The 20407-nt window shown below is 38.6% G+C and overlaps 1 protein-coding gene across 15 annotated transcripts in view; it reads left to right on the top strand.

Moving 5' to 3' along the window:
• Positions 1-20407, top strand: part of LOC138750166 (tensin-3-like) — a 480425-nt gene that overhangs the window by 245562 nt on the left and 214456 nt on the right. For 13 of the 15 annotated variants that reach the window (XM_069912329.1, XM_069912327.1, XM_069912319.1 and 10 more), the window contains one exon: positions 16053-16094. In XM_069912329.1, the coding sequence (XP_069768430.1) occupies positions 16053-16094 (42 nt within the window). Of the gene's footprint in view, positions 1-6452; positions 6585-7246; positions 7378-16052; positions 16095-20407 lie in introns of those variants that run through there. The other 2 variants (XM_069912359.1, XM_069912355.1) reach the window with 2 other exon arrangements.

The following is a 20407-nucleotide window of genomic DNA, read 5'->3' on the forward strand; positions in this document are numbered from 1 at the left end:
ATGAATGAGAAAAAAATCCCTGGTTGTGATATGGCAAATGTCATTTACTCCAGCTGTATATATTTATTCAGAGTTTATTGATAGTTTCTTCAATATATCAATTGCCTTTGAACTAGTAAAAGGCATGCACTATTTTCCACATCCTCACATGATAAATCACATTTACATTTATTAACTTGAGGGTTTTGAACATTTTTTATATTTAAGATTTCCCATATCAGCATCTTGATCTTCGGTTTTTGTTTAATTGAACAAGGTGGGGCAATAGAAGATTCAGTGAGGCAGTTAAATTAGCGAAACAAGACTGCAGATGCTAGAATCTAAAATTAAAAAATAACATCCTGCTGGAGGAACTCAGCAGGCCAAGCAACGTTGGGGAGGAAAAGAAATTTGATGTTTCAAATCGGAACCCTACATCGTGACATGATCAACGGTTCTGACTTGAAACATTGACATTTTTTCTCTCCAATTCCTGTTGTTTGACCTGCTGAGTTCCTCTAGCAGAGTAATTTTGTAAACAGATGAATCAACTGTAAATGGACAGATAGCATTGAACAGTTGAAGTTAGCAAGGTTAGATCTAAAAATTCAAATCAGAAGATATCTGACATAATTAGACAAGACACAAGGAAGGGATTTGATTTTGCATGTTCTTTGTGACTGGTTGAATAGACGAAGAAGAAGATCATTCAGAATTAATGAGGCCAATGCTCAGTTAGTATGTAAGGTTGTGGGTGGGACAAGAGAGGAAGTACTAAAAAGATTTCCAAGAATTTTGTCAGAATTGAATAATTTTGGCTATCAAGATGGGTAATACATCTTATTTTAATTTGCATCTAGGAGTGATGGGGAAGACTTCTTTTTCCTTCCCAGAATGTAATTGGTTGTAGGATCATAGATGAAACAAGCTTTTTTTTAAATTCAGAAGTAGAAGTGATCAGAAAGTAGGTGTCTGAAGAAGCATGTACAGTCACAGTTTTTTTATTTATATTTTATTTATCAACACACATATTCCAAAAGAAAAAAAATTGATACATATCTTTTCCCCTCCAACAGATAATAGAAACCACCCCCCAACGAAAAAGAGAAGAGTTTAAAAAAAGAAAGATTAAGTAAACGTACATAATACATTAACAACATTTTTTAAAAAAACTATTATTACACAAACAAAACTCACAGGTCTATAAAATAGTAAATGTTACTCACATTTACTAAAATTATGGAACAAATATATTCTATTATAAAACTACTGATTCTAGTAAAAAAACCTATTAAATATATATGAAAAACAAATTATTCGTTCTTAACAATACTGGGTGATGAAGTCCATTCACATTAAAACTAATAAATTTTAAATTACTATCTGTTATTAATTTGTAAACTATTCCACAAATGGACCTTTAATAATAAATTATATGTAAATTCCTGACTTCTCACCAAATTCATAATTCTAAATTTAAATCAAATTTCATTAACATTTATCATGCATAAATATAGTAAGTAGAAAAGAAAAAGAATAGACAAAAGACCCGCAAAAGGCCTGCCAAATATTCTCTTGATATTCTCTTGATACTGCTACCCTCTCTACCCTCTCCCCCCCCCCCCCCCCCACTCTATTGTCTGGGATGTGAAACAAAAAACTCTTGTGACTCAATAGCAACCAGTTTCTCCAACACTCCATCTCCCCTGAGAAGTTAAGTCCATCTGTAAAAGAAAATCAAACTAACCATCAATAACTAACCCTGCAATATAATTTTCAGTTCAAGTGTCATTCTTGCCAACTTCTTCTTGATGTAAATCTGGTAGTTTTTTCACAAATTCTCGTGCATGATCTGGATTCCAGAAAGTCCGACTTTGTTGACCTTGTTGAAATGTCTTCAAAGTAGCTGCATAATGTAGTGTAAAAGTATAACCTTTCTTCCACAGAATGTTCTTAATTGGATTAAAACTTTTATGTTTTTTCAATAATTCCAAATCAGGATAGACGAAGATTTTACTGCCTTCTATTTCCAGCAGCTCTTTTCTCTCATTGGGTCATTTAGCTGCTAACTCCAAAACTTTTTCATGTACTTGACATAGAAGAAATTTCACTATTATAGGTCTTTGATTCTGTTCCGGAGGGGGTTTGATCATAAAGCCCTATGGGCATGTTCAATCTCGATACCATCTTTAAAATATTCATGCTCAAATATCTGAGGGATCCTTCCCTGCATAAACTTAATCATATCTTTCCCCCTCCTTTCCTGCTTTAACGCCGCTAATCTTGATATCGTTTCTGCGGCTATAATTTTCCAGATTTTGCAAATGTTTCATCATTTTTCTCTTTAACATGCTCAAATGCATCAGTGAAGTCATCCAGTCTATCTTGGGAATGTTGGTTCTCCTGTTCCATCTACTGCATTATATTGTATTTGAACTTCTTTAATCAGTCCATATACTTTATCTTCCCAGCCATTTTGGTTTCTATTTTAACCTCTGACAGTTTAATATCTTTCCTTACCAACTTTAATTTTTCCATTATAATAGTTAAATGATCTTTAATAGCTATAGCTGATAAAAGTTTCAGCCTAACCCGTTCCTCTTCCTCTTCCAGCAGCTCTTCCAGATTTGCCTGTTCCTCTCCTTCTCCCTGTATAATATCCTTTTCTAATTCTTCTTGTCTTTCTTCTTCTTTCATATATCCTTCAGTTTCCTGAAAAATTTGCATCATTGCTGTTCTTCTGGTTGATGCCGGGTCCTGGCTCACTGATTTATGTGAGCCATTCAGCCCGGGTTACCTTCTGCCAATGTTTGCACATGCGCAATTCCTCATGCATGCACGTTTGCATCATCTAACAGTTCGTCTGGGCGTCCCTGCTGTTGCAGGGATGCTACAGTCCACTGTGTGGCAGATCAGGGAGCTTGTTTTGGACAGAGTGCCAGGTCCTCTCCAGCCCCCTGGTCTCATCTGTAAGGTAGGCTCTTTTTCTTCCACTGTAATTCTTTTCCATCCTTGTTCTTCTCTTCTACTTTTCTGTCCTTTTAGAGTGGCTGTTTTTCACATTCCAGGGTAGTTCCCTTCTTCCTTATTATTTTTTAAGAGTAAATACTTTGATTTTCAGGACTTTTTAAAACTTTTTTTCAAGGAGTCAGATCTCCCATCCTGGCTCTATGTCATCACATGACGTCCCAGGGTCACACTTAACACAGAACCATCCCCTTTGCCTCACCAAGAACACATTTTACTTTTATCTTGCACTAATCCTTTGTTATACTCACTATATTCCCAGTAATTTCTCTAAGATTCTGTTAGCACCAAGATGATAGGGATAATATCCGGCGGCCAATTCATGTATTGATCCACATATCTTTGTGACATAGGATGAAACCATAGCACTCATGTCCACAGAGAGCAAGTGCCAACTCTGCACAGACAATACCAGAGGCCTGAATCACTGGAGGTGAAGCAGCAGGTTTACAAGCTGTGCCATTGTTTCACCTATCAAATTCTGGGCATCGTAAGGTATATTTGACCATCCACTTGACATGTCAGAGCCTGCAAGACAACAGCTGGAGAGCATAATTCAACTGCATAGCTCTTTCTTAGCTGGCATTTACCTGATGTACTAAATAGCCTCATTCTATGCTGTAAATTTCTAATGATTTAAATAAATAGGATGAACTATTAACAAGGCAAATGGATTGTCAGCATTTGTCTCAAGACCATTGGAATTGACATGGAAATTTGATGCTGCTGTGATGCCAGACCTTAGACAGGTGCCCATCTGCAGACCTTCATTCATTTCTGTTCACCAATGCTCCTGAAGCATCAAAACCTCAGATACTGTAAGGCACCACTGGAATTTAGAGGTCTTTGTGCCAAGGTGATTTCTGGAATAATCCAGAGCAAGGGGCAAAAAAAATTGGAGCTGAACCATGCAGGAATAAAAAAAAAACGTAAGCCTGAGACCCTATAAATCTGAACACTGTCTCTGGAAGATTTTGACTGGCTGGTCAAATCAAATGTTTAAAAAGTGATTGTTTTATCAGGCAAGTGCAAAGAGGACTGTGGACCACCGGTGGGGGAAGCAAAATACTATAGTTTTTGGTGTTTCACAATTGTGATTTTTGAGATCAGCATATTTGCAATCTTGATTCATGACTGTGTTTTATTACCACTTTCTACTCAAACATTTAAAATCTGAAGAAATTCAACGAAGCACACTTGCAGAAATTTATTGTAAAGCAATTGCTTGCATTTCATCACATGAAATAAAGGATCTTGGGGAATATGCAGTCATCTGATCTGTTGATGTTTTTAAATTCATTTTCATGATCTAGGCACACCACCCAGATGGGCCAACATTGAACCCAAACGTAATTGCCTATGAGAAAATGGCAGTGAACCATCTCATGGTGCTTGCAGTCCTTCTGGGAAAGGTACTCCCACACTGCTGCGCAGGAGTTCCAGAATATGCATGCAGTGTTAGTGATAGCATTCCAAATTAGGATTGTGCGCAACCTTGAGTGGAACGTTTTGGTAGCAATGATCCCATGCACCTACTGATGTCGCTCTTAGTGGTCAAGGTTGTGGGTATTGTGAGGCATTGTCACAGTAGTCTGGTTGAGTTACAGGTGTGCATTTTGCCACTGGAACGCAAGACAGCCAGCGTTCACCATTGGTGGAGGGAATAAATAATGCCCATCTTACAGGCTGCTTTCTCTTGTGTAGCATTGATATTCTTTGTGTATTGGCCAGGAACCCCAGGGGAGATGGATGAGTGCAGCTTGGGAAGGCAGATTGCTGTCAGCATATACGTATAGAGATACTGGGAAACTAGTCAATAGAGTTTTGAGTCTTGAGATAAAACAGCAACATGTGAGTATGGCGTTGGAAGCAGATTTAGCTGGTAAATGGAGGCAGTTCCTCTGCAGCTTTAGAAACTTAGTCCTACTGTACATAAAATACAATTGGAGATCCTGAGCTTAAAGCCCTCCAGAAGGTGAACACAGCCCAGGACATCACAGGAAAAGCTTACCCCACTATAGAGAACATCTACAGAGAATGATGTCATCTGAGAGCAACAGCAATCATCAAGGATCCAAACCACCCAGCACATGCTCTGTTTTCCTTGCTGCCACCAGGAAAGAGATATAGATTCCACAAGACTTACACCACCAGGTTCAGGAACAGTTGCTACCCCTCAGCATCAGACTCCTCAACTACAAACTCAATCAGGGACTCATTTAAGGACTCTTACTTGTGCACTTCATTGAATTTTTAAAAAATTCTCTTTGTATTGCACAGTCAGTTTGTTTACATTGCTTTAACTGTTTACATTTGTTTATTTGTTGACATGTGCACATTGTGTACAGTTCCTTTTCGCATTACCAGTAAGTGGTAATTCTACCTCACCTGCAGGAAAAAGAATCTCAGGTTGTTTATGATGTCATGACATACTCTGACAATATTTCTGAAATCTGATCTGAACAGCTTGCTTCAATCTGAAGCAGTTGACATGAGAATACATTAATAGCCATGGTGGTGGGAAAGATGATCCCGTGGTCTATCAGGAAATTACAATTTCTTCAAGGCTGGTGTCTGACAGCCCTGAAACAGCAGAAGTCACTGGAGGTGGTGGAGAATTCAAACCAGGCATCATCAAGGCACATGCAGAACATGGCATCAATTTTTGGCAATGATTTCACAAGAAGAGATCTGCATACAAGTAATTGGAGGAATCAGGGGTATGTCCTTTTGGAAGCGCAGAAGTAATACAAATGAGAGTTGAGTCAAGAAGAAAGTGCAGGAGATCTTTTGGTAACATTTACACAGTAAAGTGCCCACTGATGGGTATGAGGCAAGCAGCCCTTGTAAGACTTATTTTATGGTCTTTGCACCCCTTTCAGTGCCCTATTAAAATATTTTCAGAGAATAGTCCTCTCTTGGCCTCTATGGAAAGCAGACATAGACATTACAATTTCTTTTTTTTCTCAAACTCTCCAATGATCTCATCTTCAGAACTTATTGGCTCACATTCCGTTGAAGTCATCACAGTCATTTTGTGCACTGAACCCACAAAGAGCCTAATAATTGCTTGAGTATTGTATGGTGACTACGGCATCAGTGATTCGCTTCAAATAGTACTGTGGGATCTTTATATTCCGAATGCAGACAAACATATTTTACTTTTCATCTCTCCAAGAGAAAAAAAGGCTCTCCTTTTGCTTCTAGAACTTTATTGCAAGCCCAAAATTATATTTTTGAATTGATCGTTTTGTCCCTTTTCCAACCAAAACCATGTATCCAACTGGGTGAAGTGTAAAGAGCCTTGATTTCTCATTAAAGTGTACTCCAACTTTAATGAGAAGAAAAGAAAGGAAGTGAAATGTTGTAGTCATGTGGAATGAACAAAGTTTCATTGTGGGTTGGGCTTCAGGAGAAGTCATAAAGATGAAGGCATAAAACGGAACCCTGGGGGTTATTCTGCAGGCAGTAGAGGCATTTGCAAGATGCTTTAACATCAACTTGTTTTGTCAGAAGAAGACTCGCAGAAATAGAAATTTGCAGTATGATGTACAGGGACTACAATTCACTGATACCAGGTTAGTGTGAATGTGTCGAAAAATACATCTGTGAAGTAACACAGCTGCTTTCAGTGAAATTGAGCTGCATCATACATTATCAGTGCTTTTGTGTGGGGTGAGAAAACTTCAGCTTGGCAAATATGCCCAATTAATCATTGAGTACAGGTACATAACTACAATTTGATTAGGAAGTCTTTGAAGCCAACAGGGAGGAAAACTGAAAATAGATTGTTTGTTCATTTTTGGTATTACAACATATTCAAGTTACTTCAGTTTATATTTATGCATAATATTTCTTTTTGGAAATTGTGCACTGTAAAGCATTTAACATGCTTTCAAGCTGCTCTTATTTTCTTGGTTTATTTTTTATTTGTTTTTTTAAATTTTGCCTAAATCCGATAACCCAGAAAAATCCATAACACAGTTGTCCTGCTTTTTTTTATTCACAAATTGAAGATTACAGTTGGTGAATGTTTAATAAAATCTGAAATATACAGTTGCATCATAGAATGTTATGAAATACAGTATGTCAAATTGGGGAAATATTTGTGAAAGTTTTGAGGAAATATCTTAAAGATTATGAATCAGTCATAAGTTGCAAATAATTCAAAGTCAGTGACCTTGAATTTCAGTGTTTCCATGGCATACGTGCTCAAGGAATACTGCGAGGCGTATTGAGTGTGAGCTCACTACAGGAAACTGAAGCAGTGACTGAGACTCTCGGTGTATTGAAGAGATGAGTCAAGGATCGGTGGGAGTGAAAGGGACCTAAATGGGACAGGAAAGGGACCTAAAGGAGAAGAGAGCCAATGTAAGTGGATGACAATCTAGTTAATATGGTTAGTCAGTTTGCAAATGATACCAACATTAATGGTTTAATGAACAGTGAGGAAGGGCATCAAAGTTTGCAACAACATCCAGATCAGTTGGATAGATGGTCCAAGAAATTGGAAATAGAATTCAACTCTGAAAAATGTGAGGTGTTGCACTTTGGTAAGTCAAACCAGGGCAGCTCTTGTATTGTACATGTTGGAGTATGTTGCACAAGAGAGAGTTCCAGGTGCACAGTTCCTTGGAAGTGGCAGTTCAGGTGATGAAGAAGGTATTTGGCATGCTCACCTTCATTGGACATGGTATTGAGTACAAAAGATTGAACATCATGATCCAGCTGCATAAAGCATTGGCAAGATCACACTTGGAGTACAATGTGCACATCTGGTCACCAGAAGGGTGACATTCAGTTAGAAATTATGGAGAAGCGAGTCATTATAATGTTATTGGGACTTGAGAGGGAGTTACAGGGAGATGTTGTGTTTTTTTTCCCTGGAACAGATGAGGTGGAGGGCATATAAAATCATGAGGGACATGCTTGAAGTGAATGCTCAGAGTCTTTTTTCCAAGGGTAAATGACACGAGAATTGGAGGCATAAGTTGAAAGTGACGGGAAAGGTTTAAGAGGGATCTGAGGCGCAACTTTTTCATTGAAAGGATGTTCCATATCTGGAACAAGCTGTCAGAGGAAGGTCCAGAAGTAGGTGTGTGTGTGATTTATGACTGAAAATGCCTGATCAAATTTCCAGAGTGATCAGGACATGTTTGTAATTGTGTTCCATTCCAGAACTAATCAATCCTTTCTATTTTTGACACTGCAAGTCAAACAAAGTCATGCACACAATCTTTGTGGACTTGGAGGGAATCTATTTTGTTGCTTATTCTGTTTGATGTGTATTCCACATTCAATATTTCGCCGGCTAATAGCTCCAAATATTTTGGGAAAGTTGAAGCAATCGACTATAGCTGTCACAAGTTTTCTCTTCTCCATTGTTGAACTGAGTTTAATATTAACATCTATACTAGATTCAGCAACACTAATTTTACAGCTGAGGCCACCCTATTTAGTAAAAGGAACAAAGGAGGAGGCAGCCATGATTAATTTCATTCATTCATTCATTTTCCTTCTGCATGTTAGATGACCATACATGCAGTGATCTCAAGTCAAAATATGACAGAGTGACAGACTAGTTTGCACATCAGAGATCATATTTAAAAATAACTTCATTGTTGCTCTGTACAAATTGTAGGTTGTACCGAAGTCGAGCAATACAGACTGAAACAATAAAACTGCAGGTGGTTAGGAATGGTTAGTCGACGTTTCGAACTGGGATCCTTTATTGAGACTGAAGTAACAGAGGGATGATGCAGGTAATATTACATATGTGAAGGGAAAAAGATGTGGGGGGGGGGGGGAGCAACTGATGATGGAGTGTTGGACAGAAGGTGAGAGAGGTGTAGAGATGAGTTGAATAAGAGACATTAATGGTGAAAAGATGGGTGGGAAATTAAGCACAGGACTAGGATTTTTAAGAAAGCTGGCAACAGTGGAACCAGATGGAGGTGGGAATTACCTAAAATTAGAAAGAATCGATGTTCGTGCCACTAGGTTTAAGGCTGTTCAGGAGGAATGTGATGTGAGGTTCCTCAGGTTTACATTTGGCCTCATCCAACAATGGATGAGGCCGAGGACAGGCGTAGGAATTTTTGGGGGAGGTGAAATATTTGGTGACAGAAAGTTCCAGCTTAGACCCAAAAGAAATGTGTAGGTAAGATGTGTAGAGCCCACTGCTCTACTTACTATACACCCATGATTGTGAGGCCAGGCACAATTCCAATGTTGTCTGCAAGTTTGCTGATGACGCCACAGTTGTCAGCAGAATGACAAACAGCAATGAGGAAGGGTACAGGAGGGAGATAGATCAGCTCGTTGAGTGGTGTCACAGTAACAACCTTGGACTCAACGTTAGCAAAACCAAGGAGATGATTGTGGACTTCAAGAGGAAGTCAAGAGAACATGATCCAGTCCTCATCAAGTGCTCAGTAATGGAAAGGGTAAAGAACTTCAATTCCTGGATGTCAACATCTCCGAGGATCTGTCCTGGAGTCTCCATGTCGACGCAATCATGATGAAGGTTTGCCAGTGGCTATACTCTGTGAGGTGTTTGAGGAGATTAGTTATGTCACCGAAGACTCTTGTAAATGTCGACAGGTGTACTGTAGAGAGCATTCTGGCTGATTGCATCACAGTCTGGTATGGAGGTGCCAATGCTCAGGACAAGAAAAAAATCCAGAGGGTTATTAACTTGGCCTGAGACATCACAGGTATCAGATTTAACTCCATCAAAGACATCCTCAAGAAGTGGTATCTTAAAAAAGCAGCCTCTATCATTGAGGACACTCACCATGCCCTCTTCACTCTGCTACCTTCGGGGAAAAAGATACAGGAGCCTAAAGATGAGTACTCAGTGGTACAAGGACAGTTTCTTCCCCGCTGCCATCTGATTCCTGAATGATCAATGAACCAAATAACACTGCCTTACTTTGACCCTTTGTGCACTATTTTATTTATTTTTTGTAAGGTGCTTTATATGAACTTTTGCACAGTAATACTGCTGCAAAGCAACACATTTTGTATCTTGTCCATGATAATAAATTCTGATTCTTTAAGGGGATGGAAGGGCCAGGCTTGGAACTCTCGGAGATGCTTATCCTTACATAAAGTGGATCGGGGTGGAGAAGGGAAGATGTGATAGTGGAGAGATTATGCTAAATTTGGTGGAGTTTCAGAGGGTAACATATCAGATGCAGAGTCTGATGGGGTGAAAAAATAAACAAAGTACCTGTTCTGCCTGGAAAGGTGGAAATGCAAGAAATGGAGGAGATAGGGGGTACAAGCTTTATCTGTGACAGAAAGGGGGAAATCTATGTTTATTAAATAAAGAGGTTAGAAGGGAAAAGTGTCAACCTGGAAACAAATACAGAGGAGGCCAAGGAATTGGGAGAAGGGGTGGAATCCTAATAAGAGACAAGGTTGGAAGAAGTATAATAAAGATATTTGAGGGAATCAGTGGGTTTTAATTGATGGCCATGATAGTTTATCTCTTGAGATGGAGGACAGTGAGTTATCAGAAACCGGCCTGATAAATTTAAGGACAAGGTTGAAGTTGGCAGTCACGTTAATTAAATTGTCCAGTTCTATTTGGGTACAAGAGGTGGCAACAATGCAGTCTTTGATGTAATGGAGTAAGAATTGAGAGTGGAACCTGAGTTTGATTGGAACAGGGACCATCCCACATACTTGACAAATGGGCAGCCATATCTGAATTCCTTATGTGTACCGATGGCTACACTCTGGATCTGGAGGAAATGGGGGGGTCAAAGGAGAAGTAGATGAGGGTGAGGATGTTTTGCTAAGTGGAGGGAACTGCACTGCACTGAACTTAAATAGAGGGACCTGAGGGCTTCCTGATGGGGAATGGATGTGTAAAGGGCTTGCATGTTCATGGTGAAGATCCAGCCTTGGGGGCTAGAGAACTAGAATCCTCAAAAAAATGGAGAGAGTGAGCAGTGTCCTGGATGTAGGCAGGAATGGACTGGACAAAGGGGAATAAGATGATGTTGAAGTACGAGTTCATCGGGACAAGAGCAAGCAGGAACAATTTGAGTCTGCCAGGGCAGTTCTGTTTATGAAGTTTGGATTGGAGAGGTCATTTGAAATGATGAGGTCCATGATGGCCTGGGAGATGATATACTGGTGATAGTTGCTCAGGTCCTGGTCTTTTCTTTTTAATGTTTTTAGTTTTTACACAATAAACCATATTGACCAAAATGCATACAGACATTTTTCTCTTGAATATGTAGTGTCATTTTCTCCCCTTTATCCCCCCTCCCTTCCTTCCCTCTCCCCCCTTCCCATTTATTCAAAGTTCAATCTATAAGATACATTAAATCAGTTAAACAATGTTGTCACTTAATAAAATAAACAAGAAATTTTTATCTTTTACTTTTATATACTGAGTCAGTTCATTTTGTTGTCTTCTCCTTCTGTCATTTTAGGTGGTGGAAGTTCATGGTAGGATTTCTCTATTGTATTTCATGTATGGTTCCCATATTTGTTCGAATATTGTGATGTTATTTCTTAAATTATATGTTATTTTTTCTAATGGAATACATTTATTTATTTCTATGTACCATTGTTGTATTCTCAAGTTGTCTTCTAATTTCCAGGTTGGCATAATACATTTTTTTGCTACAGCTAGGGCTATCAAAATAAATCTTTTCTGTGCTCCATCCAAATAGAGTCCAAATTCTTTATTTCTTATATTACTTAGAAGGAAGATCTCTGGGTTTTTTTGGTATATTTCTTTTTGTGATTTTATTTAATATCTGGTTTAGATCTTCCCAAAATTTTTCCACTTTCTCAAATGTCCAAATTACATGGATTGTTGTTCCCATTTCCTTTTTACAGCGAAAACATCTGTCTGATACTGTTGGGTCCCATTTATTTAACTTTTGGGGTGTGATGTATAGCCTGTGTAACCAATTATATTGTATCATGCGTAACCTCGTGTTTATTGTATTTCTCATGGTTCCGGAGCATAGCTTTTCCCATGTTTCATTCTTTATCTTTATGTTTAAATCTCGTTTCCATTTTTGTTTAGTTTTACAGTTTGTTTCCTCATTCTCATTTTCTTGCAGTTTGATGTACATGTTTGTTATAATTTTTTAAATTATCATTGTGTCTGTAATCACATATTCAAAATTGCTTCCTTCTGGTAACCTCAGTCTGTTTCCCAATTTGTCCTTCAAGTAGGTTTTCAGTTGGTGGTATGTAAACCTTGTATCGTGAGTTATATTATATTTGTCCTTCATTTGTTCAAAAGATAATAATTTATTTCCCAAAAAACAATTTTCTATTCTTTTGATCCCTTTTCTCTCCCATTCTCTGAAGGAAAGGTTATTATTTGTGAAAGGGATTAGTTGATTTTGTGTCAATATTAATTTTGGTAGTTGATAATTTATTTTATTCCTTTCTACATGAATCTTCTTCCAAATGTTGAGCAGATGGTGTAATACTGGTGAATTCCTACGTTGCACCAATTTTTCATCCCACTTATAGAGTATATGCTCAGGTATCTTCTCCCCTATTTTATCTAGCTCTAATCTGGTCCAATCTGGTTTTTCCCTTGTTTGATAAAAATCTGATAGGTATCTTAATTGTGCTGTTCTATAATAATTCTTAAAGTTTGGTAGATGTAAGCCTCCTTATTTGTACCATTCTGTTAATTTATCTAGTGCTATCCTCGGTTTCCCCCCTTTCCATAAGAATTTCCTTATTATTTTCTTTAGCTCCTTGAAGAATTTCTCTTTTAGGTGAATTGGTAATGATTGAAATAGGTATTGTATCCTTGGGAAGATGTTCATTTTAATACAGTTTATCCTTCCTATCAGTGTTAATGGTATGAAGAGGTGTCCCAGAGTTGACATCTGACCTCAACAATATAGAAACCAGTATGCAAAACTACAACTGCGCCTTGTTTGAGGGGTTGATCGTGAAATTGGGGTTGATGTGGAGTAAATAGACAGCAGCAGATCGTTGTTCAAGTACTATTCTGATACAGAATTGGTTCGGCAACCTGCCTACATTTTGCTTATCCCTTGATGAAGGGCTCAAGACTGAAACGTTGGTTATGTATCTTCATGTAAAGTACACTGTTTGACCTGCTGAGTTTCTCCAGCATTGTGTTTTTACAGAATAAACAATATACTTAGTAATGAGATAGAATTTGCAGAACCATGATTGGAATTCCTGCAATCACTGTGATTTTATTAAAGTTCAGATGAGAGTTCATAATGACATCACATTCAACCCTGATATTCTTTTTCCTGCAGACAAAGTTGGCCATATGTGAATACTGAGACTTCTCCTTTAAATCTATTTTATTTTATTTGCCTCATTTTCTTCTGATGAACCGTGGTATCATATTTTATCTGGCAATGGTGCTGTGAAGCACCTTGTTAAATATTACCATTTGAAGTGCACTGCATGCATGGAACAATTTTGCAAACATAGGAGCTTGTAACTTTCATATCCTCAGTTAATCTCCAGTGGTCAGCAGCAGCAGTTAGTTAACTCTAAATATAAAGTTAAGTAAATTCACCATGACTTCTGCACTCATTCACAGTCCAGTGCTCCTTGTAAATGGGTAAGGCTAAACAAGAGGGTACAATTGAGATTAACAGCATCATCACTGGTATCTGAGTAGCCATGTTCTGATCAGTTGGAAGATATGGTGAATGACTAGATGAGGCTGTGAAGTCTGCCATCAATGGAACTATATCTCAAGACACTGTGGATTAGTATTGCAAGAGCACTCGAGGCTAACATCTACCTTAAAGGAGGTTTGAAAGGCACCTGGCCAAATATCTGTGTGTTTCATTCTTCCAGACATCCCATGTGGATATTTAAAACAGTGGGGTCCCACTTTTCTTTTAGGCTCTGCCAAACTAGATAACAGTGAATGAGGCAAGACTTCGCCTGGATCCACTTGAGATTGTTTGGCAACTCATTCACTTAATCGTGTTTAATGTCTTGTGGAGGATACTTCCAGGTAAGGCTCAGTGATAGCCCTGACCATGATTGTGAAGGCAAAAAATTTCTCATCATAATCTGCAGATCAACATATTGTGGTCAACTCCAGCGAACGGAAGAGCAAAATATAATCATTGTGGTGGCTGTCATCACCAGTGAATGCAAGCTATTACTCCAAGCATTAGTTTCACATTTGCAGCACTCCTCAATATATCACAGCCAAAATATGGACACTTACAGTCATTTCTTTAGAAGCTAATAAATTCACACAATCAAATATTAGGGAGTTTCTTAGGCTTTGATTTATTTTATAAACTTTTTATTGGCATTGGTTTTTCAATTTTTAAAATAAAACATCTGTTAAGACAATTAAATCATTGTATTTAAGAAACAATTTTTTAAATATCTTGTATATCCTGGTATGGTTTACATTTTTTGTTCTGGAGTTGTAATACACTTCTTGTCTGTTAACATTATGCTGTGCAAATGCACCGTCAAGACATTTTAACCCCTCTTATTACTATTAATCTTGTGGGTTATTACTGGAATGAACAGGATTTTAAAATGCTAACCTCTGTTTGTTTCCATGGAGATCTGAAGCATAGTTTACCTTCACTCATATCACTTGATCAAGTGATGATTTTAACCAAATTAAAGAGGAATGTTTGCTTCCTGCAAGAGCTCAAACTGTTAGTTTTGGAGTAAAGGGAACAAGAATTCTGGACCTGAATCCTGACCTCTTAGGACAACTTTTACACTCAAGAGTATAGTACATAATCTGGATCAGGCTGCCAAGGAAAGTTATGGAAGTTGGTATAGTTTTGGAGAAATATGTGGATAGAAGGGATTTCTAAGGATATGGACTAGCCAAGAATCCCATTTTGTTCAGCATGAATGAGTTGGGCATATGGGACTGATCATTGCTGTAAGGCTCATTGACCTCTTATAAGCTATAAGCACACACATTGTAACTGCAATATGATAGCCAATAAAAATGAGAAGTCACATTTATAGATGCATAAGAAGTAGGAGCAGGAATAGTCACCCGGCCCGTCAAGCCTACTCCGCCTTCAGTGAAATCAGGCTGATCTCTACCTCCCTCTATTTTCTCCATATTCCTTAATTTCCTTACTATGTTAACATCTTTTCAATCTTGTCTTAAATATATTTACTGAGGTAGCCTCCACTGCTTCAATGGGCAATGAATTCCACAGATTCACCACCCTCTTGGGAAAAAGCAGCTCCCCCTCATCTCCAGCCTAAGCAGTGAATAGTATGGATAGTGAAAGTTAGAGGTGAAAATAATGTTGCACACGGTAAAATTAAGTATTCCTGTAATAACCAGAAGTCAGTGTTTCTTTAAGTTGCAATTTTCCCCATTGAACAAGTGCACTAAAGTGCAGGAATATAATTTTATTTATATGAGAATTCAGTGTCCAATTTCTAGTTGGCACTTGCTAACAAATGTGAGTGGAGGCCATGGTTGAGCTTGTTGAAGGTGGGGAGTTGGTGGAGAGAGTGGAGCAGAATTTGTTTGCTTACCCACTGGCGATGGGAACTATTGTGTTGGAGAAATGCTGCACAGAGAGTCTAGGGCCCACTTTAGTTCAGAATTCTCACAAGTTCCGTTAATCTGCTGACTTGTCTTAACAGTTAGGGCAACTTCTGAGCTTTTCTCAGGTCACCAGATAAAGTGCCTCTATTAGACAGTCTTGTTGTATTTCTACTTTTGTTTGGTGCCTCAGGATACATTGTGACTTAGGGGGATAAAAAATCCTTGAGCTGTCTTTGCTCTGATCATTTAAGGTTAAAATTTCATGGTAATGGGGATTATTCATTATCTGTGACACATGACCATGGTGTAAGATTGTGAGATGATCTGATTACAAGAACTGACTGAATTATGAGATGGCAATTGTTTGGATTCTCTGGAGACAGTTTTTTTCAGTCATGTTCCAATGCAAAAAGTGACTTCTATTTTGACAAGCACAATTGCATTATGACAATGGATTTTATGATTGAAGTATTTCATAGCATTCTCCCTTCTCTTTCTCTTCCAGCCTGATAACTGTGATGGATTTGTCAGTCATGTAAACAGTCCGGTAGGTAATGTTTAATTTCATTATTAACTTGAGCTTAATGTGACAAGCCAAGGAAAAGCTAACGTGTCTTTTCTATGGTGACAGCAACTGAGAGCATAAAACTGACAGGCGAATGTAATGTTGGTGTTCATATCTGGAGGAATAGGATATAAGAGCAGGGATGTGATTTTGAGCTTTATAAGGTACTGCTGAGGAGTACGGGATAGAACTTTTGACTCCTCATTTAAGAAAGAATGTGCTGGAATTGGAGAGGGTTCAGAGAAGATTCACAAGAATAATTTCTGGAATGAAGGGATTAACATATAAGGAACGTTTGATGGCTCTTGGACTGTATTCCTTGGAGTTCAGAAGAATGAAGGAGACCTCATTTTACTGCACATTACTGGGGACATGATTCTGGCTTCATCAGTATATCTACCTACAAAGGCTGACAGCACAAGCATGTGTGCTTTAAGCAGTGGCAATTATGTGTCATATTTTTGTCAATCCTTGTCATATTCATCCATCAATTCATCCATATCTTCTTTGGTCCTCCTTTGTGGGAGTCAGTGGGATTCTTACAGGGACATTATCCCTCTGGTCAGAGTATCCATTTACCATGTAAACAGGCCTAGGGTCTACACCAGCTTTTGAATACCCTGTCATCTTCCACAGGCTTGCAATGGTCATTTGGAAGCGACCAGTGGGATTGCCAGATGATGTATCAGAATATTTTGATTCCCTTTCACCAAAGAGCATTCTTGTTTGGAAATGCGTAATCTGTTGTAGTTAATGAACTGAAGCATGCTTGAGTCTTAAAATCATCATACCATTTAATTAATTTTGGCACAACATTTAATTCAGTTTTTTAAATCTTTCTGCTTTTTACAAATAAAATGATTTTCAACTTTGATTTTCTTGACATTATGTTTACAATTGTAAACTAGAGTAATAAGAGTTAATTCAAATACATCTCTTTTTCCCTGCTTAATGTTGCCCAAAGGTCCAGCAAAATAGGCACATAACAAATGTTAGGGTCTTCAAAATAAATAATAGTAGATAAACAAAGGATATAGATTCTGAAACAAAAGTCAAGAACAGGAAAATTAAGGAAGCATGGCATTGCTTATCCCAGTTCCTTTGTTCCTTTTGAATTTGTAATAGTTTAATTCAAAGGTCAAAAGTAGTGGCTTTAATTTAGGTGAGTTAATCACTTTAACAGAAACTTGGCTGTTGTTACTCTGGAACTATCCTCACCTCTTTAAATAAATTTTGGAAGGAGGTGGAAAAAAGGGAGGGTTGGTCTTATGGAATACAGACGTGACTTCATCCATGGAATGGAAAAAGAAAATTGATGGATTCTTTCTGGCAGGAAACATTCTGTTTCTATGCCATACAATACAAATAGAAACTGAGGATGAATTTTGCATAGAATTGAGAGGTTGTGAGTAGTTGTTGAATTGTAATTATGGAGTCTTTAATTATCATGGGTTAAACCAAAGATAAATTCCATAGTCTATTCTTTGATAGAGTCAGAGAGCACTTGGATGCATCACATCTAACAAACATTGCACAAGAAAGCAAAATAAAACTAGGTAATTACAATTTGTGAGCCAGAAAAAATAGCACTGGTGACCTATGGCAACATTTTGTGGGCTGCAGAACCCCTGTTAAATACTGCTTTAAAATACTCACCTTCCCAGCTGCTTTTGTTACCATCAACTGCATGCAATTTTTTTATGACCGACCAGCTCCTGAACACAGTTAACAATCTTCAATTCTCCCAGGTAACAGATAAGTTAGGAACAGGCTGGCGAGAAGGCAGGGGGCTTAAAGGGACAGGCCACCACCAAGGCTGAGGTCGGAAATGTAGAGTGAGGACCGGGATCCAAAAAATTCTGAAGAGCAGGGGTCTGAGACCTCCCCTACCATCCATATTACTGGCCAATGTCCAGTCACTGGAGAATAAAATTGACGACATGACGGCAAGGTTGCTTTATCAGACGTGGGTCAGAGAAATCTTAGTTATGTGCTGAACCAAGACCTGGCTAACGGAGAACATACCAGACACCGCTACCCAACTAGATGGTTTCACCATTTATAGACTGGATTGGAACTCAGATTCTGGAAAAGGGAAGGGAGGGTGCTGTGTGTTCTTTTTTGTTAATACTGGGAGGTGCACAGACATTAGAGTTATGTCGACCTCCTGCTCTACTGCCTTGGAGAAAATCTTGATTAAGTGCAGACCCTTCTATCCACCCCAAGAGTTCACATCAGAGATTCTCACCGGAGTTTATGTCCTTCTGGATGCTAATTACAAATAGGCACTAGCAGAACTGCATGATATGGTGTGTACTCAAGAGACGGCCCAGCCTGATGCACTGCAAATCTTAGCTGGCGACTTTAACAAGGACTGTATCAAGAAAACCCTTTCCAACTACCACCAGTTTGTGACCTGCTGTACCAGAGGTCCAAGCACATTTGATCACTGCTACACTAAGATAAAGAAGGCCAACCGTTCTTTCCCGACACCGCATTTTGGCAAATCAGATCACCTGGCTGTGCTCTTTCTGCCTTCATACAGACAGCCTGAAAAGAGAGGCTCCGGAGATCTGGACAGCTGGAAGGTGGTCACAGGAGACTGAAGAATGGTAACAGGACTTCCTCGAGGGCATTGTTCAAGGGCTCAGCTGAGAATTTGAACGATTGCACCAGGGCTGTCACAGACCTTATCAAAACAGCTGTGGATGAGTGTGTGCCCATCAAATCATTTAGGGTTTTCCCCAACCAGAAGCCCTGGATGAACAATTAAATCTGGAACCTGCTGAGAGCCAGATCACAGGCATTTCTGAGATCCAGATCAGTACAGCAGGAGCAGGTATGACCTGTGAAAAGCGATAACTGAGGTGAAGTGGAGATTTCAGATGAAAATGGGAACAACTAGGGACACCTGCTAACTGTGGTAAGGCCTAAAATACCATCTTCTCCTCTTCTGGGTCTCCATCCCATAGGATGATGATGGTTCCTTTCAGTCAGTTTGTGGGGCCTGATATGAGGATACCCCACTCCTCAGAAAGCAACAGTGTGTACATGAATGGATTTAAGTGAGTAGGGGGTTGCACAAGTCTAGACCCACCTTTTCGACATCCCATCTTGGATCCAGCAGCATGGTGAGGTCCAAGACAGCTGGGAGAAGTTCAGTTGCAGTAAATGTCCAGATGAAACTTCAATGCAAAGGATGCCCTTTCTGCGCTTCACACCATGTGTTTGCTAGATGGCTGTTGACCCTACGAGAGGGTATTGCATTAGAAAAAAATTATGTATAGTTTGAGAGATAAATATTCTTTTTTTTTACAGATTTGGAGCCTGTATGCTCAAATAGTGGGTTTAAACTTGTAAATAATTCCTTCCCTCAATGAATTATGTTTTTGTGAAATGTTTTTACATGAGATCTTCGAGTGTTTCCATGAGCAATCTGAATCAATATACATACACCTTTTGTAGTTTTTATTTTGGGTAGGTAGGGGGTTTTGGGGGTAGGAGGGTGTGTTTTTGTTAGTTTTTCTCTTTTTACTTTTTATATATAAATTTAGCATGTATTAATCATTTTCTTTGCATACTATTTTGATATATGAAAACTGTATCTATGCATGTGTTTATTATAAATAAAATATTTTTTAAAATATATCGTTATATTTCTGGAGTGAGCTGACCAAAATGAGGGTCCTCACTGATGTTAGAAAGAGAGGAAACAAGTTAATTTAGGATTGAGGACTTCACAGCTTTTTACACTGTTGTGGTGCCCAGATGCCAGGGTTTGATTATTAGCCTCTGTAAACCTAATGTTGAAAGTTCCTCACTTTGTGCCATTGTTTTGTTGGAAGTTCCTTCCTTTTGTGCCACCGTTGCCCCCTTGCTCTTCATCTCCTTGTTGCACACTTTACCACTCCAAAGTCAGACAACCTGATTAACTGCTGCCTATAAGACAAACAATGAACAGAGCATGTAATCTCCCAAATAGTACGTTTAGGTCAAAGAAGAATCACAGCATTTGAAAGTGCAGTCAAAAAATGTTCTCTCACAGAGTCTTAACTGGTTAAGAATTTCCATAATGGAAATGTGTACCTTTCTAAACAGCATTTCTCCAGCATATTTCTGAATCTGTATTGGATTAAAATACCTGAACAGAGTCTTTTAACACAACACAAAGGAAAGGAGCAATAATCAATCTGCTGGAGGAACTCAGCAGGTCAGACAGCATCAATGCAAGGAGAAGGATGATTACAGAAGGATCCATTGCTGAAATGTCAACAGTTCCTTTTCTCTCACTGACG

The sequence above is a fragment of the Narcine bancroftii genome, chromosome 1 (assembly GCF_036971445.1).
Source record: "Narcine bancroftii isolate sNarBan1 chromosome 1, sNarBan1.hap1, whole genome shotgun sequence".
Taxonomy (NCBI): Eukaryota; Metazoa; Chordata; class Chondrichthyes; order Torpediniformes; family Narcinidae; genus Narcine; species Narcine bancroftii.